We start from the raw sequence: 26,584 nt of genomic DNA, 5'->3' as shown, positions 1-26,584 counted from the left end.
GAAAATGCTACACTAGGATAAAAAAAGAGAAATCAACATTAGATTTGACAAGCAAGCTATGAAGGGACAGATTCCCTCTAGCTGACTAAAATTACAAGTAGAAAGTTCAGTTGGTAACACAGTTGAGCAACACCTGAGCTACAATGGAAAAAGGAACAATAGTGCAAGGGACAAGGTGGAAATTACAGAGATCAATCCAGCAACTGATCTAAAATTATCAGAGCTCACCAGAATAACAGAAATGGATAAAGAGGTATAAGAAACATACTGCAGACTAATGCTGAAGTATTTTTAACAAAACTGTGATTGGTCAAAGGCTTGCAAATACAGGTTCAACATAAAACCATGCAAAATTCCATGTTTCACTTTATGCAATACCATTGGCTTACAGTAAAAAGGTCTTTCTGGAGCTACAGAAAATGATGGAGAACTAGAACAAGCAACATCGAATTATAATAGCCCAATGCAGGTTGTTGACAAATGGGATGGCAGTATAGGCTTAGTCATCGACTGTAGACAGATTAACACAATTATTGTGGAAGAGACAGACTGGCCAGAAACATTTGAGTAGTTCTTATTGACATTTCATGGAGTGTCGGTATTTACATTTATCACACTCAGATTCAGCTTCTGGTAGATTGAACTGGCAGCCGAATATTGAAAGTTCGGGACCTTCATTGTGTTTGGTAGGTACTTTCAATTCAAAAGACTACCATTCGGCCTCAATGTGTTACTTGCAGCGTTTTTTTTTTTTTGTGACTTAGGGACTATACTGGATCAGAACCTAAGAGGCAGAATAACTTGTAAAGTCGATAACATATTAATATGGGAGAACATGGGTACAGCACAATGAGGTGCTAGGAGCCCTACTTGACAAAATGCGAGAACATGGAATGACAATTAACATTAACAAATTCTGCGTTGGGACAAGGAAAGTCCACTTCCTGGGTTACATCATTTCAGCAGAAGGGATAGCAGCCGGCTTGAAAAAAAATTAGAGATCATAGCTGAAATCAGAATACCACAGACACTTAAACAACTTCATGATTTCTAGGCATTGTAAATTTTTACAAAAGATTCATTTACATAGAGGAAGTTGCCACACCGTGAGTTTGTGCCATGACAGGAAAGAAACCATTGTTCTTGTGGGAAGAGATTGCAGATAGGGAGTTCTGCGATTTGCAAGGCAGCATTACATGCACTACCGTTTGTACAGCCACATCTTTCTGAAGATTTTTGTGTGGCCAAAGACAGCTCGAAGACAAGTCTTGGTGTATCAATAATCTGAGATTACAAAGAGCACGATCAAATGACTCCAAAGATGACTGCATTCAGAAACCATGTACTAACAACGTGCAAATGAAACTATTTAGTTACAAAACTTTAAGCACTGGTGGTCATCTGAGGGTTTCAAAAACTTCAGTATTTTCTGTATGGACGCAAAACTTAAGTGTACACACATCACAAAGTGTCAGTGCTCCTGATGACAGTGCAAAACTGACATACAGCAGACTGGGGTGCTGGGTTTCTATACTCCAAAAGTACAACTTCACCTTGATCTACAAATCATGGTCTCACTAATATTATCACTGACACTTAATCACATTCACCAATAGGAGCCACAAAGAATGTGGAAAAGGTGTTTGAGGATGAGTCCTTCTGATTTTATTAGATTAAAAAGGTGGAATTTGAAAATTTCATAATGGCCTCAATGAAAAATATGCAAGATAAAGACCCACAACTTCTCAGGATCAAAACTAAATAGAATGAAAAAACCCACGCACAAATATGGGAGCAGTATCTTTTAAGAAAAGGTATGCAATTTTTCAGATGTAATGCACGCAGCACCCTATGGATAGTGTATGTACTAGAAGAGTTGATAAATAAGATAATTTGCTACACACATCTCAGCTGCACACATTTTGGTGCTTACAAATGCTTCCTGAAACTTAAAAGCCTATGCCACTTTGGAAATATGGAGAGGCAAATACAGAAGATTCTATCAATCTGCAAAGACTGCTAGAAAGCAAAAACATCTACAGTTTGGATGCAGGCACCACTGCAGCCAATGATGCTGACGAAATAAATGGAAACAGCTGCATCTGATCTGATGGACCCCCTACCACACATCATGTGGATTTAATTATATTAGTTTAGTGGTTGAGTTAATCCCAAAGAATGTGACACTTGTACCATTGAAAAAAGTCATTGAGTAGTTGATAAGCAGGGCACTGTACACAGACTTTCTTGCACAAGTGGAACATGTTGACCGAATTCCGTCTGATAAAGGTCCCTGTTACCAGTCACAGACATGTCACATCACATGAAGGAACCATAAAATAAAACTGGTGTACACCATTAGGTACCACCCCAGTTCTAACCCTTGTGAGGGCATAATGAGAGATTTAGGGAACTTATGCAGGTTATACTGCAGAAAGAAGCATGCAACTTGGAATGTGTACTTGAAAGACTTTCAGGATGTCAAACGAGCTATCTCATAGCACAACCAAACTTTCACTGACAACAGTGCTGAAGAATAAGCATACTCCAGATTTGATGCAAGACACAGTCCACTTCCAACCTAGACAACGACTGAAGCGTGAGAAAATGGGGAAGCAATCCCTCCACAACATTTGAGTATTGGCTCAAAAACGGAAAGAAAGAGCTCGTAAGATGGCAATGGTGAGAGAGTTTCACGTCAGGCAGAAAATCCTCATGAAAGCCCACTGTTTGTTGGACAGGCAAAAGGGGGTTTGCCATGAAATTTTTACCGCATACTGTGGATCAGCAAGACTGCGCCACATGGTAAGGCCATGGAATTCTAAAGTTTCAAAGTGGAAAAGTCAGTAGAAGTCTACCATGTGAGCCACCTAAAAGCATTTGTCAAATAGAAAGAATAGCATTTATAATTTGTACATAAAGTAAATCATAAATAAAAATGGAACAAACACATACATTAAGTGATTTGAAACACTGTAATCAACATGACCCAAACACTGGCACAATGTCGCGTTTCCTTGGATAATATTGGAAATGTTTGATCATTTGAATGATGACTGTTAGGTAGCAAGGTGCAAAGCAGCATCACAGCTTGAATGCAAAGAACTGCAAAGTACCTTCAATGCGATGATATCTTTGTCAGAAGTCAGGACATACAGTGATCCTGAGTATTTTGTTTAATAACATGAGATAATGATTTTCCATTTAACATTGACAAAGCAGTATTTGTTGTTTCTTGCTCAAGTCAGTGTGACTTGGATATTGTTGTACTTTCTCCCTGTTAGACCGTGGTACTTTCTCCCTATCACACCGATACAGAAGGCCATTTATCATGGGTCTGGTGGCCTCACCACACATGCGAGAGTGCTGATTTATACTAAGGTTGAGAAAGGGCTTGATGCAAGGTGCACAAACTGAGTTCATATAAAGGAACACAGGATGATAGTCAAATGTCATAGGACAATATTTTCATGAAACTGCAACCCAGAATATAATGGCAGACTGTGTATAGTGATAAAAGAAGAAAGGGACTGTCATAACTGTTTGATTTAAGAAGATTCCTACCATTAATTATTGTTTGATGCTCAACAAGTATCAATATAATAAACACCCAATGAAATGTGCAAAGCAGGAAGTTATAAGAAAAGGATTAACTCATAATGGGCACTAACAAGGAAAGTAAAAGGAAAGTGGTATGCACCAACAAGGTAAATCAACACAAAGCAAACTAGGTACGTAACTCTTCTGCATTATTAATTAATAACACTGGATATTTAAGGACAGTTTGGGGTGACTCTCACCTGTGTCATAAAAATTTCTATGTCGATCCACACATTGCCATATGTTTTCGGACGTTAGTGATAGCCTATCTGCAACATAGGGTCCAGCCGTAGCTCCAAGACAGACAACGGACTTCAATAAATTTAGAGAAAGTTATAAAATTTCATGTTAACATTTTAACTAACCTTAGTGGTGACGTAGAAAGTAAAACTGTTTTGGCTAACCAAGCACTAATCTTCCATAACCCTACAACCATCAAAAATAACTTATGGATCAATAATGACCGTTTAAGTCCAAGTAAATGTAAAGACAGAATTCAATAATTAGTTAGGCAACACTTAATTTGATAGTCCATCGAAGTGTAAAGGCAATATTTTGAATTAAAATTGAGCTTGTTGAACTCATGTTTATGAATGTAAAGAAATAACTCAACAATTAGTCACAGAATGTTTAATTTCATAGTCCTTCAGAGTACACAGACAATATCTGTATCAGAATTGAAACGGAAAAACTCATGCTTATGAGAACTCAGTATGTAAAAACATAATGTAATTAGTCATAAGCATTAAGGTTATTGTTATGCATAAAATTGTTGGGTGTACACAATGCTACAGCGAGCACGGGGGAACAGTAGACACACTGGCAGAGGTGAATCGACTGGGAGGAGCCAGCAGCAGGTGCACGGGCATGATGCTGCAGAGAGCGAACAGCTGATGAGAGCTTGTCATGGATATGAGAGGAAGTGAAGTGAAGAGGCAGACGTACAACACACGACTTGAGAGGTCCTGTGGGATAGGGTGTAAACGACCGAGGTAAGGGCGCATGCCAACCTGTCAACTGAAAGCAGGCATGTGTTGGTACATGTCAAACCACTGGGTGAAAAGTCTCGCCATGAGGACGGCTCCAGCCAGAGCTCACTGTTGGCACAGGGGCATGTGGGCAGCTGCTATTCTGGGTACCAGGAGACGAGCACTATTTATGTCCTCCAAAACAAAACCATGTAGTTTTAGCCACTTTTCAAGAAATGACTGTATCACAATGCAAGAACGGAACTCTTGCTGTCACACATTGGCACAAGATGTACTCAGGAGGTAACCCTAAATAAATGTCAACTATTAGTAGAACCACTTGATAATCAATTTTGGGGCCCGCAGAACAAGATCGGAAGACTATGAAGAGCACAAGTAACAAGATTTTTGAAGACACAAGAAATGAAGACATTCAGGAGAGAAGGCGCAAGGCAAAAGCACAAAAAGAGTACAAGAAAAAGAAGACATCTAGCTGTAGAAGAAGCAGGTCCCCTTCCTCATAAAAGAAACAACTATTTGAAGCACAGAAAAAGTTTAAAAAAGCAAACTTAAGCAATCACAGTAAAAGAACAAGATGACGACTGCTAAATGCGCATTATGCTTCATTTCTGAAATTGTCTCGAAAATAATGAGGTACTTCAGAAGTGCTAGTTTCACGTCTCCTCCTAACACTGTACCCTGGGCATCATCCACTCGTTTTCTGTCCAGTCCACGGACAAGAGCAACAGCTACAAGAACCCAGCACAGTTGTGGAACAGTATGCTAGCTCTACATGTGGTTGAGCAAATGCCGCACCTGAACCACTGGAATGCAGTAAGCAGTCAAACACTAATCCCACTAATGCATTAGCTCCTCTTGGAGTCAAGCGAGTCCATGGACTAAAATGTCACGAGTAATCCATGTATTGGTATAAGGTCACACTCTCTTTCATTCCAATGCCACCCCGGCAAAACACAGTGTTTCCCCCTCTGAAACTTTCTGCTCCCATGTCATGAAAACTTGCAGTTCTGTGCAACGAAAGATTAGAGCCCACAGACACGAGTAGATACTGTATATCTGCACAAACTGTGACACCAACTACATAATAAATAATAATAATAATTAAATAATAATTTTTTGCATTCATGTTCTTTGGTTTTCATTCTCATTCAATTGTCATATGTAAAGTTACTGCAAATCATTTTATTTACTGTTTAAATGTTTTGTCCATTATGCATTTCTATGTAATGTGTCTGAATACATTTTAAAGTTTTTTGATTAGTTAAGTGATAATGTCCATGATAATTGTCCAACCTAATCATTTAAGTTACTTAGAAGTACAGGTGAATGCAAACCACCTGTAACTCAGGGTGTTTGTGTTCATGCTTCCTTTGGAAAGGTGCTTTTCTCTTTTATTTACGTATTTTAAAGTTAAAACAGATCTAGCTTTAGCTTGTGAACTCTGATGCATTTAGAGGCTGACCATGTTTGATTTTCATTAATGTAATGTGTTTTTTTAACAGTAAATGTAGATCACTTTTAATTTTAGGTTTGTGTATCAAATAATTTAGAGAAAAAGCAAATTATAGATAGTTTTTGGATGGCCATAGACTTTAAGCATTACCTTTTAGATTAACATATTAATGTTTGTGGATGGATGATTGTGGTGCGCTTTCAAATTGAGTTGCATCAGTGCACTCAAGGGTAGGCTGGAGGCTGACTTTATTAAGCACACTTGCGGAAAACTTGTTAATGTTAAGACTGATCCATGATAACTTTTTTTTTCCACCATTACCCCCCTCCTGGTCATTTTGGTGTTAAGATTTGGAACTGCTGAGACAGAGAACCAAGAGTTCTACAGCAAGAAGTGCCATCACAAGAATAAATAAATGACCACAGGTTAATTTATTAGAGTATGCAGTCTCCAAGAAAATTGGTATGAAAATTTTTTGGCACAACATAGGATAGGTTCAGATTTACTAATATATGTTCTGTGAAGTCAATTTTTCACTTGATTGTGCAACATCATAGCGGTTGCGTAATCGTAGTGGAAAATTAGTCGGTAGTGGATAGGTTCTGTAAGATGGCCCGATATCCCATCATACATGAATAATTCTGACAATACCACCCCATTGAGAAGCTGGCGGAACAGGCTCCTAGTGTCATTGCTGAAAAGAATTGTGGGTGAGGCAGCAGCTGAAAGATTAAGCTCTTTGAGATAACATCTTACAAGCATTCCCACCAGCCTATTCAGCATGAAGGAATGTGCAGGGAATGCCCTCTGCAGATATGGCCAAAGAAATTCTCATGCAAAACACCATTCTATATTTCCGCCACAAGGCAGAGAAATGAATCTAACTGGCTGAATTTTTAGTCAAATGAGGAATTATAGAATGTTCTAGAAGGTTTTACAAACAGAGTATGATGTGAAGGCAGTTCGCTGACAGCTTCACAGTTCATGGTGTGGGAAGCATTCCATTTGTCATGGGCATGATGACCGGCCAATTGGAGAGTGCACACTAATGAGGCGAGGTCTGCTCTAAACTGGAACACAACATCTCAGGAGATTCTCTGCCCGGTGACAGAAGAACACATCGCTGGAGAGTATTCTGAGACACTGCTGTCAGTGAACAGTTTTACTCTTAGATTTCATAAGGTTTTTATTTGAATTCGATGATATACACACCAGGGATTAAAAGATAGGGAATCTTTAACAGTAAATATGTTGCTTGACCTCTGAGCTTTTTACTGTGAGTGCCAGTCAGGGTGGAGACTTTCAGTGCTAACCAGCATCAACCACTTAGTGCTTCTGTTGAATTTCGAGTCAAATCGTAGATGTTTTGGCAATCTCAAATTTTGATTAATGAGTAGGAGTTAACATTCTCTGTCAATGATTGTTCAGTTCGCATTTTTAATTTTTTTCATAATAAATATCTTCATAGTACCCAGTTGTTCTGTGTTTCCTTGGATTAGATTCCAAGTACATATCCTAATTAAGTTCGAGTAGAGTACCATGAAAACTTTGGAGCCCTATTCACATGTTATTCCAGGAAGCAGGTTGTATATGGCTGAGACAATTTAATTTGTTTTTAGGCATGAACACTTCATTGAGACACAACACTGGCAATTGTTACACATACACATGCCGTATGAGCAATCCCACCTGGAATAACATTTGTACATACATGTTTCTTCAGAATTTGTCATGAATTACAATGTTATGGTTAGATTGGGACCTAATAGCACAGCTTAAATTAAATTAATAACCATGTTTGTCAAAATATTTGCCTGCTTTTCTGAATGTATTATGATTTCGGAGACTGTGACGTAGGGCCTACTGACGTAAGAATGTGACAATTTTCCATCAAAACACATCAACTTTCAGCTGCTCTCTTGTTGGCTGTGAAGGTTCAGAGACAACTCTTTTCTTCCAACCCTACCTTATGGCTAGTGCAGCCAACACTGCTGCATGAAACTATAGTTTTACCCTGACGAGTATTTTGGTGCATGTTATGTACATATAGGCCTACTGTAAATCGACAACGAAAAGACGATTTTTTGATGAGGGATGGAGGAAGGGTTATCTCTCTGTTCAAAATTTCCTTCACAGCAATTTCTCCATCATTTGTGCAATCACATAGGCCATGAAGAAAATCGTGTGCACTTAGAGCTCAAAGACATGTTCCAGTGTGTGGACCCTCATATGCCAGAAAGTTAGTGATAAGGGTATACCTCACTTATCACTATAGAAGATACTGTCTACTACGACTATGCCTACGGCACATAGTGATCCGATTCACAAGTTGTGTCAGTTCATTCCTTTCATAGGTGAGGCTTTACTTTCTCTAATCAGAGATTCCCATACAATGTGATATCAAGTGAACCAGTAACAATCATAGTCATTTCAGTGTCACTGAAACTGATTAGTACACAGTGACACTTATTTGCAATTTGAATGGGGTCTTGAAGGCACAAAGTTCTGTGAATCATTGCATGAAATTGTAACTGCTAACAGATGTAACCATGACATCCTGTATCAACAAAGAGAGAATTTACACATGGAGAAAGAAAAATCATTTATTTAATACATTATTGGCTGCAATTAAAATGAGATGTCATTTAATACCTGGCAAAGGCAAATATCAAATTTGCCAATAACTGAATTAACATATCCTGTCATTATTCAGACACGTAGTTCTCACTGGTCCTATCAAACGAATATATTTTTGTGTCATGATGAAGCAGTTGTGACTAACAATAACCGAGAGTAACTTGCTTCTGTCAGCAATTGTGTTAGTCTTGCAGTATCCGCAATTCATGTTTAAAAGGCATCTTGTAAAAAACAACAGGCAAAGTGTAATCCTGAACCTGCCGATATCACTTGACAACTTGTACATAATGAATGACCTGCATCATAAGTACATACAACTGTTAACAGAAGATGATAGTTATTTTAACCATTGTTTTATTTTAATCACCTTTATTTCATCCGGAAACTAAAATGTATTTATTTAATAGGACCAGTGGGAACAACTGCGTACAAATGATGACAAAGTAATATGTTTAGGACCTGAAGATAGGTCTTCCAATTTTAAAACGCATCATGCTTTAAATAAAAGCACATTTGCGACTGAAGGCTGTGGTCATCTCTTTCATATCTCACATTTATTGGCTTCACAAAGTCACAAGCAAACCATTAAATACCAACATAATCTAAACCTCAGGCAATGTTACAAATCAGTCTGTCACCACATTCCAAGAACTAATACAGTAGTAAAATAAACCGAGTTAGCATTCCATTCTCTTTTGAGCGTCACCATACCAATAGTCAAAGCCGACTTCAAGTCTCAGTTGGTTTAACCCACACTCGGCAAAGACAATTTTTTAAAAAATAATGGAATGTGCAATGAGGTTCATCCAATTTGAGCTAACCTCAATATCTTTGTTGTGGTGGTAGTGTAGACCAAAGAACAGGTTACACTGAAGTATGAAAATCTGGGTGTGAGCTGGTGGAGCCAATGACTGTTGATGCCAAACATAGGTTTTGAAAATATACATAATTAGATAGATGAAAAATCTATTTACCAAGCAGCAGCAAGAGAACACACATACAAAAGGTATTACACTTTGGAAGCTTTCGGAATCAGTGGCTCCTCCTCCTGGCGGAAGGGTTGAAGGGGAAGGAAGATGGGTGAAGGAAAAGGACTGGTGAAGTTTACGAATTAGGGGAGAGTTCTATCCAATTAGTTATATTTTTAAAAATTGATTTTTTTTGATTTTTAAAAACATATCAACCTGTAGCATATCATAACATGTTTATGCCTTTGGCTTATTTAACCATAGTTTGTCACATTTATTTTGATGCACTTTTCGTTATGAAAATCAAAACTGCACAGTAAATTCAGAAAGTGCACCCTATACTAGATAATGGACAAGTCTCTAAGCATTTTGATCGATATTAGGCCTACACACCTACAGCATACCTAAACCAAGAAAAATGCAAGGTGAGATGGGATGTGTCCACTACATAATTTTTGTGCTATTTTGTCACATACAAGATGTTCTCAATGAACTTGTGATACAACTTGCGCCCATATAAAATGGTTAAAAATTCACCTGGTTCAAACAGTTATCACGAGTAAACCATTGGCAAGCTCACTATTGTCTGGCAATGTCATTTTCATTGCTACAGACTTGTAGAAACTTTTTGCAGATACTTCTTATTTTTTTCCATTTATGATCTTGAAAGTCAAGTATGGAAACATTGTTTTCTGTGATGAGTGTGATGTAATTTTGTCAGTTATGTAAAATCCAAAGATTCCACGAGATTCAAGGCTACTTAGTACAGCAGAATCCATCAGTTCCTACTACACAAATCTACTCTGATTTATAATTTGATTTTTAATTCATAATGAGTAGAGATAGCACATGTCTCCCATGTAGCAAGGAAAATTACATATTTATTTTTGGAAACTGAGGAGCTACTCTGACATTCACCTACAGCGAATTATAGAAATTACAGAAAACATAATTTTATTGCCTGGCTGGATGGGGTCTGATTAAATGCACATCTCATTTTAGCAGCATGAAAGATATTTGGCTGTCGATGTGTAGTATGTGTTCATTTCACACAAATTTTGAAAATATTTTGGGTAAAACAAGGCTACAATAAAGGTTGTGCAAAGACCACAAGTGATGCTAATCTTTTGCCAGAGCACAATTACACTAACTTATTTACCACCTGATGATGAACAACTGCATGAACTGATTATCACTGAAAATGGACTCATTATAATTTCTCTTGAAATTTGCTTATCAGCAAACCATCAGAAACAAACGTATTCATCATTAAATAGATGAATTTATCATCCAGGAATGTTATCTATAAACCGCTCTGTCTGCTCTGAAAATGTAGACATTATAAAAATTAATAAACTATTCTTCACTTGTGCTTCTAATGGAAACAGTGTGGGTTTGAGCCTGCAGACATTTGAATAACAAGAGAGAAATAAAATAGTCTAGATTCTACAATTTTGAACCAAGAAGAAATTATGTTGCTCCGCAAAACTTACATATGTGAGCTGACCGTTGAGCTAAATGCCAAGTATATCATAAATATTTGTTGGCTTCGAGTGCAGACCGTCACTTACGGGTGTGAAACACTACTGCTAGCCTACATTCTACAGCGTCAATGTCTTAAATCACCAAGCACATCAGTAATATTCACAATGTATTTTCTGTAAAATATGGCAACTTCTTGGTGGACTCGAAGTATACACTAGCATGTAATGTACGAAATGCCTTTTGATTTTACTATAAGTTGAGAGAACAATCTTGTTTCTCCTACGGATGTTTTGCTTGACTGACACGTTTGATAACCATAAATTTGCAAATGGAAATTCTAAAACCTAATGAATACCAAAATGCAGTCGAACCCTTACTGCTAGGGCAAGGTAGAAAGGAATATAATCAACTGATGTTGTACATACCGGTAACGCACGCGGTAACTGCGGTGGGTTTATGTGCGGTTACGACGTAATGGTAAGTCATCTTTTCAATTTACTTTGGGCAACTGAATGTTTACACAGTTTGAAACACCAAGTGCGCGTGATATGTTATTTATGCTTCACTTATTCGCACACAGTACATCTCTTGCAGAAAATAAAAACATCAAAATGTATCTTTGGAAAGTCACAAACAAAACATGGTTTCGAGAATGAATCGATTCTCTCAATGGCAGCGGTGTATTATCTATGTTATTTTCGATGCCTGAGTACTCGTTAGCGTTAGGATGTCGTATACTTTTTATAGGAAGAGGCTTGCACATCATTTTATTAACTCTTAAAAATAGAGGGGTTCGACTTTTTCGTTCTAGATATTACAAGAATTATTCAGTTTTTTTTGTTTATAGTTGGCCCTCCTGCTAACTTTCAAATTCGAATTGGGAGTGCGCATTTGTAACAGTTTTATTGTGTGCTGCATAGTGAGGAAAATTGAAGTCCGTGCTCGATAGTGTATATAGTTTTTGTTAAAATTTATATCTACATTTTTATACTGTTTAGTAGATGGCATACGGGAGTAGCTGGCGTGTGTGTGAGATGTTCGTGACTGCTGTCTGTTTCTTGAACATATCGCTATAGCACGAGATTTGATTAATTTTTAGATTGTAAACGCAACATTCAATCTTCTCGCTCAATATATCCTGTGACAGATCATTCTGGAGACAAGAAAACTATCCTAGGAGAGAGGTGAGCAACATTACATAACATTAATCGTAATCCATAGATTTCGCGGACAGGGTCTCGGAGATGCGGAGAAAGAGGGCAGACATCTAGAGTAATTTAGTTAAATTGTAATGAAATTACCTAAACACTATAGAAGATTGTTTTGCACTGCTATTGCCAATTATAAAAAACAAAAAACCATTAATGTTGATAGTTTCTTTGAAGATCATCGTAGTTGGCGTCTGGGATTTGACCAAAGAAAGTTAATCTTAGACTCCCCAAAATTATTAGCTTGATATTATGGGGCAGGTCGTTACATACGTGTATTCCCATTTATGCGACTCCTTTCTGTGCGTATGTCGAGGCCTTGTAAGTTTTTGTAGTGGTTTGTAATCAAAGTATAATATGCACGATTTTTTTGTGAGGTAGGCCAAAATCTTAAAAAAATACGAAGTACTAGGAAGAGGGAGTTCTACAATTAACACGAGATGATATTTTTATAATATGCTCTTGTTTGGTGGGGTCGGATTTCCGTGCGCCACCCAGTACTTTGCAAAAGTTTGTCAGTTTACAGTAAAATCTTCCAAATAATTTGTGATAACTACCTTAGTAATCAATGTGTTCTTTTTGCACCATGAAATTATATTTTCATTTCCAGTTACATAACAGTCTTAAAAAGCGTGAAGTTAGGCTGTGTCATCATCGGAACTAATAACAAGCTTAAGACTTTCTTCCAACAGTATCTGCACTTTATTTTGTTCATGCAAGTGGTGCTCCTTAGCTCGTAAATATTAAAGTAAAATATATTTGATAGTTTCAATCAGCTGATGATCTGGTTACATTATGAAATGGTAATGAGCACTGATGGTAGTCTTGCAACTGGAGATCTATATCCAGTAGAAAAATCCATCTTTGAAGGTTATGAATCTAAATACTGTCCTTCTGTTTCTAAAAACTTGATTGGACAAATGAAATTTCTTTGTTTCTGCTCCTTGACCCTAGATTACTAAATCATCTCAAAATTATGTTAGGGTATTAAAAAAAAGGGCATTCTGTACTTAATGTGATATAAATTTACCATTTGAGATTTAATAATAGAAATTAATGTTTAATCTGTAAAGTATTACTTCTTTGAATAAAATGTGGAGCAGAATGTTTTGGTAGTCATGAAGTCTCCCCCCCCCCCTTTAGTGCTATAAGGCTAAAGTACTTGCAGTACAGTATATGGCTTTCTTCATTTTCCAAGTTTATTAGTCATAATATTGATGGCAATAGTTTTCATAGCGAGTTTATTCTCCTCTGATGTTACTTACGTAGATTCAGAAAAAATGTTTTATATTTTCAAGACAAAGTGCTCGTAAGGAAAGTTCCAGCTTTCCTGGACAGTCACTATGTTCCTGAACTAGATGTCTTCCTCCACTTCATGTACTACTAATGACTTCACATATCCAACCAAGGTGACATGTGCCGTGGGTTCAAATAAGTTCTTCCTGGAGTTCGAGTCTCAGTCCAGCACACAGTTTTAATCTGCCAGGAAGTTTCATATCAGCATACACTCCACTGCAGGGTAACAATCTCATTCTGGAAACATCCCCAAGGCTGTGGCTAAGCCATGTTGCCGCAATATCCTTTCTTCCTGGGGTGCTAGTTCTGCAAGGTTTGCAGAAGAGCCTCTTTGAGGTTTGGAAGGTAGGAGATGAGGTACTGGCAGAATTAGGGCTGTGAGGACGGGTCGTGAGTGCTTGAGTAGCTCAGTTGGTAGAGTACTTGCCTGTGAAAGGCTAAGGTCCCGAGTTTGAGTCTCGGTTCGGCACACAGTAACAATCTGCCAGGAAGTTTCAAGTTCTGAATACTTACCACACAAATACCAAAATTTCCATAATGAATATTTAAGTGACATCTCTGAGGTTGCAATGGAACCACCAACTTAGATTGTAGTGCATAAGTGCATTGTGGTTTCTGTAAAAGTTATAGGGAACCTTCAGCTTCCTGTATTTTGTCCTTGCTGTCTTGAGAATGTCACAGTGTATTACAGTCAACGTTGTCAGAAACTTTAAGTCAACGGAGGTGTCCAATCCCACCCAGTAGCTTTGACCCCGTGACATAAGGGTGTTGTCATGTGATGTCTTGACAGCACGGAATTTAGTTTGATCGTGTTGTGTTTGCAGATGTCGTCTTGTTGCAGTTGGTGGTGTCCTCTGGTGGTGCGTTTATGGTCCGCATATTATGTGGTGTATTGGGTTCATTTGGGTGTCAGTGCTGAAGTGTGCATTTATCGGTTGCGACTGTTACAGAAGAACGGATATTAGTGTCTGTGAGTTAAGAATTAAGTTTCCATTGTGTTTATATTACTGCAGTGTTGTTTGATTTTATTGGTTTGCTGTTTGTCTTTTAATTCAATTTGTGGATTCTTTTGTTAGGTATGGATATGACTTCTAAGTATAATAGTGCATGTCTGCGGGCTGAAATGGGGGATGTCATGTTGTCCATCATTAAGTTTCTGCAACTTTTTGGGCTTGTGACGGAGATAGGTGTAGTGAAATGCGAGTTAGGGGTTAGTGTATTGCGCCGGAACTTTTTTATGGTAAGAAGGTTTTTTTTTTTCCCTATTGTTCGCATGTTATGATGTTTGGTGGAGTTTTTGTGTGCTGTTGGGTCAGTGTTATTTACTGCGTGTGTTAGTGGTTGATGTTTTGGTATCAGTACTTGTGGTTAATTTTTGTATCTTAGGGGAAGTACTCTATTTCAATTTTTTGGTATCGTCAGTTGTATCTGAGCTGTATAGGTCATGAGAAGTGACAGATTCCAATTTGTCGTCGTAGCTATGTGTGTTTTGGTATCGTGACCTATATAGGTCAAGGGAAGTGCCGATTCCAATGTGATGTAGCTATGTGTGTATAAAAAAGTAGCTACATGTGTATTGGTATTGTGAGCTGCTGTTGACATGTATAGGTCAAGGGAAGTGTCCAACTCCAATGTGATGTTTTAGCTACATGTGGTTTGGTATCGTGGGTTGCTGTTGACCTATATAGGTCAAGGGAAGTGTAAGATTCCAGTTGTCATCGTAGCTATGTGTGTTTTGGTATTGTAAGTCACTGTTGACCTATATAGGTCAAGGGAAGTGTCCAATTCCAATGTGACGTTGTAGCTGTGCGTGTTTTGGTATCGTGAGCAGTTCCAATTTTTGTTGGTTTTGTGGTATCAATAGTTGCAGTATGATTATAATTTTTGGAGTAGTTGGTTTCTTAATTTGTGGTTGAGCTGTGTAGGTGAAGGGTAGTGACCGATTCCTGTCGATATTGTAAGTGTAGAGGGATTTGGGAATTTTGTGGTGTTTTTATGTTGTCGTTTTGTGTGGTTTTGGATCGTGGTGTGTGTGTGTGTGTGTGTGTGTGTGTGTGTGTGTGTGTGTGTGTGTTATAGTGTTATATTTAGATCGTTCCCACCCAAAAAAACCCAATTTCGTGCACTGGTCCCATTAGTTTGATTATATTTTTGGAGAGAGATGTGTGTGTTGTTTTTGTATGTATTTTTAGGTTTGTTGTCATTTATGTAATGATGTCATAGACACCATATTAAAGACGTTGAGAATGGTCGTTACTGCCATATTTGTGATGTCATGGGTCAAAGCAGACGGGTGGAATCAGATGCTTCTATAATCCTGAAACTTTATCTGTTGTTGTTTGATGCAACTCTCCATGCTGCTCTGTCCAGTGCAAGCTTCATCTCCAAGTAACTACTCAAACCTTCATCCTTCTGAATCTGTTTATTGTATTCATCTCTTGGTTTCCCTCTTGAATTTTTACCCTCCACGCTGCCCTTCAGTACTAAATTGGTGATCCCTTAATGCCTCAGACCATGCCTCACCAACCGGTCCCTTCTTTTAGGCAGGTTGTGCCTCAATTTCCTCTTCTCCCCAATTCTGATCAGTACCTTTTCATTAGTTATGTGATCTACCCATCTAATCATCAGCATTCTTCTGTAGCACTACGTTTCGAAAGCTTCTATTCTCTTCTTGTCTAAAATATTTATCGTCCGTGTTTCACTTCCATATATGGCTACACTCCTTACAAATACTTTTAGAAAGTACTTCCTTATGCTTATACTCGATGTTAAAAAACTTCTCTTCTTTAGAAACGCTTTCCTTGCCATTGCCAGTCTACATTTTATATCCTCTGTTTCGACCACCATCAGTTATTTTGCTTCCCAAATAGCAAAACTCATATACTACTTTGTGTGTCTCATTTCCTAATCTTAAGTCCCTCGGCATCATTTGATTTAATTTGACTACATTCCATTATCCTCATTTTGCTTTTGTTGATGTTCATGTTATATCCTCCTTTCAAGAGACTGTCCATTCCATTCAGCTGCTCTTCCAGGTCATTTGCTATCTCTGACAAAATTACAATGTCATCGGCAAGCCTCAAAGTTTTTATTTCTTCTCCATGGATTTTAATTCCTACCCCAAATTTTTCTTTTGTTTTCTGTACTGCTTACTCAATAGACAGATTGAATAACGTCAGGGAAAGGCTATAACCCTGTCTCACTCCCTTCCCAACCTCTGCTTCCCTTTCGTGCCCCTCGACTCTTATAACTGCGATCTGGTTTTTGCACAAATTGTAAATAGCCTTTCGTTCCCTGTATTTTACCCCTGCCACCTTCAGAATGTTAGAGAGTATTCCTGTCAACATTGTCAAAAGCTTTCTCTAAGTTTACAAATGCTAGAAATGTAGGTTTGCCTTTCCTTAATCTAACCTCTATAAGATAATTGCATTAGCATATTGACAAAAAAAGGGGGGGGGGGGGGAGAGAGAGTTGCACTCACTGTAAAGTTCTGTCACGATAGAGTTGCGAAATAGTAAAAGTCCCAATACTTCGACTATGTGCCTACTTGCCACCCAGAAATTAATCAAAAGTTTCTCATGTCATGGAACCATAGCCTCTTACTGTACCAAGTCTTAACACAAAAAATCCCTTCACTCTTCAACGTCTACTCAACAAGTTCCTCCCCAAGCCCAACTTACAATGATTTGCCCCCACTATTTCTTTTATTTGCTTCTTGTTGGCTGCCACTATCATCCCTTGCCCACCGTGCCACTCAATCCTAGTAATATGCATTAGCTATTATTGCTGTTTTTTTTTTCTCAACTTAGGACTGATTGGCATTAATTAAAGAGTTGGCTATTAGATTTTACTCAAACGTTTATCAAAATGACATCAAATACTGTGTATTAAAAATGAATAACACCACATAAAATATTGCAATAGGATGGAATTATTTTGTTACTAACCTAATACACAAATTTTATGCACAGTTTTGATATTAAGAACTGCCATTGACGTTTGGAAGACAATTTGAATTGGTGGGAAACCCACCTCAGTCTCCTTGGGTGCTTTTCCTCTCTGTGGGGTGACACTCATTACCTTGTTCTCTTCCTGTACCATTTCATTAAGCTTCTTGGCCACTGCTAACATACCAGATCATGTCTAAACACTTGCAACACTTTTCCATTTTGGAATTACTTCATCTCATTTACACTCCCTTATAAATTAAAAACCTCTTTTTAAATTCAGTGCGTTAATGCGATCCTAGTAAATGAGTGTTTGTAAAATGATTCTTTCATATAGTGTTCATTAAAAAAATGATGATCATGCCACCTGTGGCCTGTGGAAGGTACATTAGCTTATTTGTTTCAGTTGTAAATATTTGTCATGTATTATTGTTTTTCTGACATGTTCTACATCCTGGAGGATCTCCTCACTATGTATCAATTGGAATGAAAGTAAATCTAATCTAATCTTTAAGTGCCTTACATTCAGCGTCGTCCTGCTTAGCACTGAAACGCGTTGGAAAACTACATACAGGACTTCACCAGTAAGCATATGGTGTGTCTGGCTTAGACAGACAATCCAGTTCAGTACCTTATTCACCACATTGATTGCTAGTCTACACAAAATGCAGGTGTCCACTCTGTTACCTTTCAACCCTCTGTATTTTCCTTCCGCATTTCAGCCTTTCTTTCTTTCCCAGTATTAGTTTACAGTCTGAACTCACAATATTTTTGTAGGTACTTCTTTCCTCCGGAGTACTCTCTTAATGTTCCCATAGCCATCATGTCTTTCCCAGTCAGGCATGCTTCAACAGCTTTACATTTCTCCTCTAGCTATTCCTACTTTGGCTTGCTTCATTTCCTACAATTTTTTTAGTTTCTCCTTTTGTATGGAAATTTAATATGCCATATATAGCCTAAGGGTTTATGATTAATGAAACACTGCACCAGTTACATGTTTTTTTAATTTAAATTGTGAATGATACATTTACAAGCTTTCGAGAATCATTGATTATGATGAATGAAACTAAGATTTCTACTGATTGCTGTTTTCAGTTTCTCACAGACCTACCCATTTGACTTCTAGTGTGTTCCTTTGTACTGTTACAGTAAACTGTTGCTTAATGCTCCTTTGAAATCAACAGCCACGCCTGGTTTATCCAATTTATCAAAGTCCCATACTCTTGATTTCCTACCTCCCTATAATATCTTCAGTTTTAATCACAAGCAATAAGTGTAACTGACATTATGCCTGCCTTTCGATAAATTATGGTTGGAGTACACATCTGCCCCTGGAAATGCTTTGTGGTTTAAAACTGAGTTTTGAAATTGTTTTACCATTATAAAATGGATCTAAAATACTCTAGAGTCTCCATGTCTTTTTCAGATATGCAGTGTTCTTTCATGATTGCTAAACCTGGTGTTAGCAGTGATTAAATAATGCTATGTGCAAAACTGTACCAAGTGGTTTCCCCTTCGGTCCTTTCTCAAAGTCCATGTTTAGCTGTTATTGTTCCTTATCTTCCATTTCCTACTGTAGAATTCCAGTCCCCCATAACAATGAAAATTCTCAAGTCCTTTGACAATCTGAATAATTTGTTTTGTCTCCTCATACTCTCTTAAAGTCACGATTTCTCAAGCATTCCAATAATAAGGCTATCTACACATATAGCAAGAATGTACTTAATTCATTGTACAAAAAAATAGAGACTACTGCTATATTTTGAGGCCTGTCAAAGGCATTTGACTGTATAAATCACAATATCCTTTTAAGTAAATTAAAATATGGTGTAACAAGAAATGCTTAAAAACAGTTAAAATCGTATATATCTGAGGGGAAGCAGAGGCTGTCAGTAGGAAAGACATTTATATTAGGCTATGAGGCAGCAACCAACTGTGAACTATATTTGAGTGTCATACAGGGTTCTGTCTTAGGGCTCTTACATTTTTCTGTGTGTATCAGTGACCTTTCATCTGTAACATTACCAGATGCCAAGTTTGTTTTGCTTTTAGATGACGCAAACATTGCAATAAGAACAAATCAAATGCAATGTTAAATATCATTCAGTGAACATTTCATTTTTAATGGTTCCTAGCCAATACTTTGTAATTTAACTTTGGGCATAGTCCATATCAATTCAGGCAGGCTAAGGAAAAAATCTTACCTTCATAGTCTTGGATGTTATTGAATATAGCATACTTTAAATGAAGGATTAAGTAAGGAACACACTTTTTTTCTCTAAAAAAATTTCTGCTCAGAGGTATGGCCCTCCAAAGACACTGTGCATACAATTTTAAAGATGCAAATTTTAGAAAAATTTTTATTATGCTGTATCTCTGGAACAGTTCTAGATATTTTGTTTTTATTTGAAAGATAATTGCTTTATTATTACAAAGAAATTCTCCATTTGGATGTAGCTTTCAAAGTTCTTTTACTGTAGCATTCTTAACTTCTTTTATAATTAATGGATTTTTTTTTTTTTTTCAAAAATGAGAGCTTCCACTTTTAGATTGAACAGGTTTTATAAACAATTGAAGGGGTGGGTGAATTTTTAATGGTTCCAAAATGTATGTGAAAGATCCTAAGACTTAAAGGTTTCAATTTATAAATCTTCTGTGCACTCTATTGTGCACTGAAATTAGCAAGTCAATGAACTAAAAATGTGTTCCACTGCTTCAGTATCTTCCTTTGATATAGGGTGATGCCTTCCTGTTGAACTAATATGAACTGGAGCACTTCAATCTTCAAAACATTGTGAACAGGAAGTTAGCACTGAGGTGTTGTTACTGTCCTTCAGCTGGAAACGTATATCGAGCAGCTGGTGCATGTGGTAGCATAAAGTTCACTACAATTTCGTTTAACTCATAACTGGTGTTCATAATCTCTGTAATCCACCAGTCAGTCATACACACACGCCACAAACATCCTCCTTCTCAGGTTGTGAATCTGAATATTATCCTGCTGTTTCTGAGGTGTTGGCTGAACGAACGAAATTTTTTCTTTCTTGCTCTTTAACGTGTGGGCAATATGAGTTTGTCCATCACTCTGGGTCCAAAAATTTTTTTCTAAATTCCTTTCACAGGAGTAGTTTTCTTGGACCATTTTTCTTTTTTTCTGCTCACGGAATTCTTTGATTTCATCTGTGGCCAAAAGAGTGAGGGCTGTGGATGTGTAAGAGTTCACGACTCCCGTTAAATCCTCAGCATTCTGAATCACAGCTGTATTTGGTCTGGAAAGATTGTTTTGTAGCATAGTGCTTCAGGCCTCTTAAACATCACAAGGCCCTTTCCCGTGACCAGTAGCACTGTATACCCAGTCAGCTGGCACAAGCTACTTACTCAATTCAGACAGCTGGTAATGATTTTTAAAATGATCAGGAGCACTATCAGAAATAATTATGATCTTCTCTTCCCCTGTTTGCAGCCGAAGAATGTTGCGCACTGCTAAGAGTCATGTCCTGTGTCATCACTTATAATTGCAACACTTGTGATCTTGTTTTGAAAATATGCCACTCCTGTAAAAATTGAACCTGGTCATTACTCCAATTATACCCTTGTACTTCTTGTGGTAGAATTGCAGACCACTTCTCAGCAAAATCACAGTGAAGTACTAAACTTCTGCAATGTGTTGTTGCAATTTCATCAGATGCTTGTGTGTTACTGCTTTCTCTGACCATTTACCAAGTTAATCAATGAAACTGTCAAAGGCAACAGTTTTATATTTTTTTTATTTTCCTCCCATGTCACATATGTAATTTCTGCAGAGTTATCTGCTACATCTTCGAGGCCAAGTGCCTTTAAAGACATTCCTTCCTTTCCGGGGCAGTAACCACATTCTTGAAACAAACAAGTCTCTCGCTCTACACAGACTATTAATGACTTCATGCGCCCAAGGTGTCATATGTCACATGCTCCAGTAAGTTCTTCAAAGTTACCACACGAAAGTTCAAAATTCGTGCAATGCACACATAAACAGGCATCTCTAGGTGGGTGTGGAACTACCCACTTAGGTTGTAGTGCATAAAATTATGATCTTCCAATGTGTGAAGTCGTATAGTTGCTCTTATAAATTGCAAATGTTTCTTGAATGCTAAGAGTCGTGTACCTTTTCTCTTCCACAACTTTTTGACCTTCAACTGTTACAGTTATAGTATCTTTTTTGTTGGCACTCTGGCGAGAACAGTCCCATTTATCTTCCAGATAAAATGACTGCACCATTTGAATTTGAGCTGCTTCTGCAGGATGACCATAATAGGGATCTAGTCTTCCAAGGACTCCTTTTACAGACCTCACGTTTCTTGATATGTCCACCATGTACTTTGATGCTGATGGAACGTGGTTCAAAATTGTTTTCTTTGAAAATGTCTCTGGATAATAGTTAAAACTTGTGCCTTTAGGATGCACAATATTCAACAGCTGAATTGATATTTGTGAAAAATTCCTGGCAAGAGGCTTAAGAGTGCTTTGGTTAATTTTCTTCTGAAGATGGAATTTCTACTTTGAAGAGTGTGGTCAGTTTTGCTGTAGTGTATTCATCTATAGCTTTAGTAATTTTTCTACGCTTTCTTGGTGCATAGACATTATGACTCGACTTCACTGACCACGGTTTCTTAGCAGGACTAACACCTACGTCTGTAATTGACTGATTCAGGGCATTTAATTCTTCTTCTATTGATGCAAAATATGCACCATGGGAGGCTTCACCCAGTTCAGATGCTATTCTTGTTGTTACTCTGTCAAAACATTTAGAACACAAGAAGTTGTCACTGGAAACATCTTCACTTTGAAACAGAGTCTTCAAATTAGAACACTTATTCCCAACCTGAACAAAGTCTGGTATTTAAAAAAAAAAAAAATCACTCTTTTATTGATATGCAGGTAGTCAGCACAACTTCACTCTCCTGTGGTCCCTGTCAGTAGACATTTCAAACAGTCCTTTTCAAAAAACGCACTGCAACTGTGCCAACTGGCAAATTCCTCATGAAGACACAGAACTTACTGTACGGTCTCGGATTTCTTAGAAGCCTCTTTAGTAAGCACATTAGCTCTGAACAACAGAAAACAAAAAGGTACATGTTTTTTTCTTACTCCTGAATTTTAACATATGCTAAAACTATGAAGGTAACCCCTCTGCCTGAAGTGATACGGATTGTGCCTTGGAGAAAGCACAGTATATTAAGTTCAGAATTTGTAAGAAGTTTTCTGCCTGTATGTGCCTAAAATATGATGAAAAGCAGATAGATGAAATTGACAGTGGTGTCCCAGCTTGATTATAAATTCAATTCAATGGAGCATACCACAGAACTGCGTAAGTGCTTAAACAAATCACTATTTGCAATTTGAATGTTGTGAGGCACACAAGGCGGATGGAAAGTTTCTCTCTCTCTCTCTCTCTCTCTCTCTCTCTCTCTCTCTCTCTCTCTCTCTCTCTCTCTCTCTTTTTTTTTTTAAAGAACTGCATGAACTTCATGATAATCAGCATTACTTGATGATTCATAGTGAACATATTCCCACAGTTGGAATGCTATTTAAAATTTTAATTAGGGTGGAAAAAAGAATTTTTTCAAAAGGCTGGTTTTCTTATGTTTAATGGATTTTCAGATTGCTTATTGAAATTAATTTTTAACATTGTATACTGCTGTTTTGTTAATCATTTTTAAGGGTGTCTCTAAAAAATGGTACTAAAACATGAACATGTTCATTCCCAGATTCAAATCCTCCATGCCAGTGGAATGTGTAACACCTAAATCACTCAAATGTTGGGTGTTGATGCTAAAACCATTAGACTTTGGCTTAAAAGAAGTGATGGTAATGCTAGTGGCAGGAACAGAGTTGGACGACCACCAAAACCCATACCAAACATGAAAATCAAAACCAAAGGCGTGGTAAAGGATAAAATGGGTGATGACCATCAGTAGGGCAACTGTAAGAGACTTTATTCATGGACAATCCAAGAGAAAACATGCTTATATCAAAGCAAGACCCATGCTGTAAGGGGAAAAAAAAAAAAAAAGTTGATAGTTAGGCATTTTGTGAAAGAATAAAGTCTGATGGTTTCTGCGATCCCCACTGTGAAGGAAATAGGATAAGGATGCACATTTTGTTTACAGATGAGTATCCAGTAGAGCTTCATCCAAAGACCAACCTTGCAAAATGCCCAAATCTCTACAAATGAACCAGGCAAAATTTCCACAGTCTGGTGGTTAAAATAGGCCCAAGGTATTCCTGTCTGTCGCAAGTGTTGGCTAAAAGGAATCTCAAACTTTTTGGCCCTATAAGTTCAGGTGCCATTTTCTGGTTTGACCTTCCACTTTCCAAATTCTATGGAAGTGTGGGCCATATGGGGAAGGACACCATACATGGTGCATGAGTTATCCATAGTGCCGTTCGGCTTGATCTCCTGAACCTCTTGTCATGGCTTTGCATCTCCATTTGCGACTCAACTATCTGGGCGAGGACACTTTCCGGGGTATATCATCTTCTTCCGTTGTCTCCTGTCCTCTTTTCCCCCATGACAGTATTGGATTTCTCAGCGCCCAGCCAGTTCGTTATGGCAGGGCTGTCATGTACCCATTTGGTGGTAGCCCCCTGTCAACACACGGATCACACAGCTGATGCCTGAACTGTAACCTCCCCAAGTATGCCAAGCAGTAGATGCCTGTCTTCCTGAGGCATCAGGACTCGCGGCAATTGCCATCATGCCAAGTGGCCTTCGCTGTGGCCACTGGCTGGATGGCGCCCATGGGGAGAGCCCCTGATCGGAGTGGGTGGTATAAGAGTGGATGACCTACAATGAAGTGGACTAAATCATCTCTTGCTGGTGACTATATGGTGCCAGCAGTCTCTAAGAAGGACAAGGTCGAGTACAATGCTGACAGATATGACTGTAAATCGTTCCCCTCCTTCGCTACACCATGGGAGGAACATAGTGCTACAGAAAGAAGGGAACTGTATTCGCCTTGGTATTTTGTCTGTAGCAGAATGGATGGGGACTCCTCTCTACCTACGAAGGCTCAATTTTTTGTTGAACATCTTGAGGATAAGTTTGGGCAAGAGACAGCACTGTCAAAGTTAAGCGGTGCAGTCTTGATCCAGACAGTATCTCCAGCCCAACCCCGGGTGTTACTCACTTGTGACCAGCTGGGTGATATTCCTGTTCCTGTCACTCCCCATAAAAGCCTCAACAGGGTGCAGGGGATTATTTTCCATCACGACCTCCTCTTGCAGTCTGACGACGAGCTCCATGCCAATCTAGAATGGCGGTGTGTTCATTTCATCCGGCGCATTTACAGGAGACCTAAAGTCAACAGGGTTGCTACCGGTGCCTTCATCTTGACCTTTGAGGGTAATTTATTGCCTGAAAAGGTCAACGTGATGGTTCACCACTGTGATGTTAAACCATACGTCCCTCCCCTATGCGATACTTTAAGTGCTGGAAATTTGGGCACATGTCTTCCTGCTGCACTTCCAGTGCCACATATTGGGACTGCGGACGTCCTCTGCATCCAGATACTCCATGTGTGCCTCCTCCTGTAAGTATCAACTGTGGAGAGCAGCACTCCCCTTGCTTGCCAGACTGCACAGTACTCCATAAGGAGCAGAAAATCATGGAGTAAAAGACCCTGGACCGGTTGACTTAGCAAGAGGCTAAACGTAAATTTGAAAGATTACACACCTATGCGTCAATGTCTACATATGCTGCAGCTACATTACCATCGCCGTCATGAGTACCAGTCGTACCACTCTCTGTGCCACAAACAGTGGGCCCTCCAGGCCTCTAGAATACATCTGCCCCCTTGGTGGTAGGGGTAAAATCTCCTTCCGTTGCTCGCAAAGTACCTACTTCGGGAGCAAGGCTCCCCCAAACATGGGGACATTGGTCCCCTCCCCCCAGCCAGAGAAGCAACAGCCTCCTTCGGCTCCTCTTGTGTGGAAGGGGTCCCTTGGACCCTCTCTCCCAAGGTCTCCACTAATGCCACAAGGGATACTTACCAGTGGCTAAAGGAGCCAAAAGCTGCTGGATGAATATCTTCAGTCTTCCTCTGTGCCTGAAGCTACTTCAGAGAAGTCCTCGCAGCAAGCTCCTGAAGAGAAGTGAGAGGGCAAGCAAACAAAGAAGTCTGCTAAAAAAAAAGACCCTCTGGTGGCCCAAACACCACCACTCCCTACTCCCTACCAATTCTGCACCTTAGGATGAGTGGCGATTTTAGCATCCCCTGAGAACATGGATCTCACTGATGTCTCATTCACAGTAGGAATGGATACAAATACTCAGTTGGTGGCAGCAGGTGATCCTGATGCGTAACATGCCTCCTTGTGCACTTCATGCCTTCCCAGCCTCACAATAATGTCACCCTCCAACGGAAAAGAACATAGCGGCTATAATAGAATGTCAGGTGGAGTTTGTGTCCATGTCCTGAGCTCAGTATGCAGTGATCCTGTGCCCCTTCAAACCCCTCTTGAAGCTGTGGCTGTTAGGATAAGGGTGACACAGGAAATAACTGTCTGCAATTTGTATCTTCCTCCATGTGGTGCAGTACTCCTGAACGCATTGGTTGCACTGATTCATCAACTCCCTAAACCTTTCCTACTTTTGGGAGATTTTAATGCCCATATCTCCTTCTGGGATTGCACTGTGCTTACTGGCCGAAGTAGAGATGTCGAAACTTCCCTGTCTCAACTTGACCTCTGCCTCTTAAATACTGAGACTCCCACACATTTCAGCGTGGCTCATGGCACTTTCTCGGCCATTGATTTATCTGTCTGCAGCCCAGGACTTACCCCATCTGTCCACTGGAGAGTCCACGATGACGTGTGTGATAGTGACCACTTTCCCATCTTCCTGTCAGTCTCCCAGTGCCATTTCCCTGACGTCTACCAAGACGGGCTTTAAACAAGGCAGACTGAGAAGCTTTCACCTCTGCTGTCACCGTTGAATCCCCCTCCCCCACATGGTACCATT

At 38.8% G+C, this 26,584-nt stretch overlaps 2 protein-coding genes across 3 annotated transcripts in view; one reads left to right on the top strand and one right to left on the bottom strand.

Annotated features, from left to right (window-relative positions):
* LOC126471123 (DNA damage-binding protein 1) overlaps positions 1-11,743 on the bottom strand; it is a 187,218-nt gene extending 175,475 nt beyond the window's left edge. Inside the window, exon 1 of the mRNA XM_050099208.1 lies at positions 11,558-11,743. Coding sequence (XP_049955165.1) covers positions 11,558-11,618 — 61 coding nt within the window. The 5' untranslated portion in view covers positions 11,619-11,743. The remainder of the gene's footprint in view (positions 1-11,557) is intronic.
* A 226-nt stretch (positions 11,744-11,969) lies between these two features.
* LOC126471130 (uncharacterized) overlaps positions 11,970-26,584 on the top strand; it is a 45,633-nt gene continuing 31,018 nt past the window's right edge. The window contains exon 1 of one of the 2 annotated variants that reach the window (XM_050099221.1): positions 11,970-12,316. The gene's annotated coding sequence lies outside the window, so the exon portion shown is untranslated. Of the gene's footprint in view, positions 12,317-12,556; positions 12,662-26,584 lie in introns of those variants that run through there. The other variant, XM_050099229.1, reaches the window with a different exon arrangement.

Source organism: Schistocerca serialis, chromosome 1, assembly GCF_023864345.2.
Source record: "Schistocerca serialis cubense isolate TAMUIC-IGC-003099 chromosome 1, iqSchSeri2.2, whole genome shotgun sequence".
Taxonomy (NCBI): domain Eukaryota; kingdom Metazoa; phylum Arthropoda; class Insecta; order Orthoptera; family Acrididae; genus Schistocerca; species Schistocerca serialis.
Note: the sequence above shows the minus strand (reverse complement) of the source record. Positions and strands in the feature narration are given on the sequence as shown.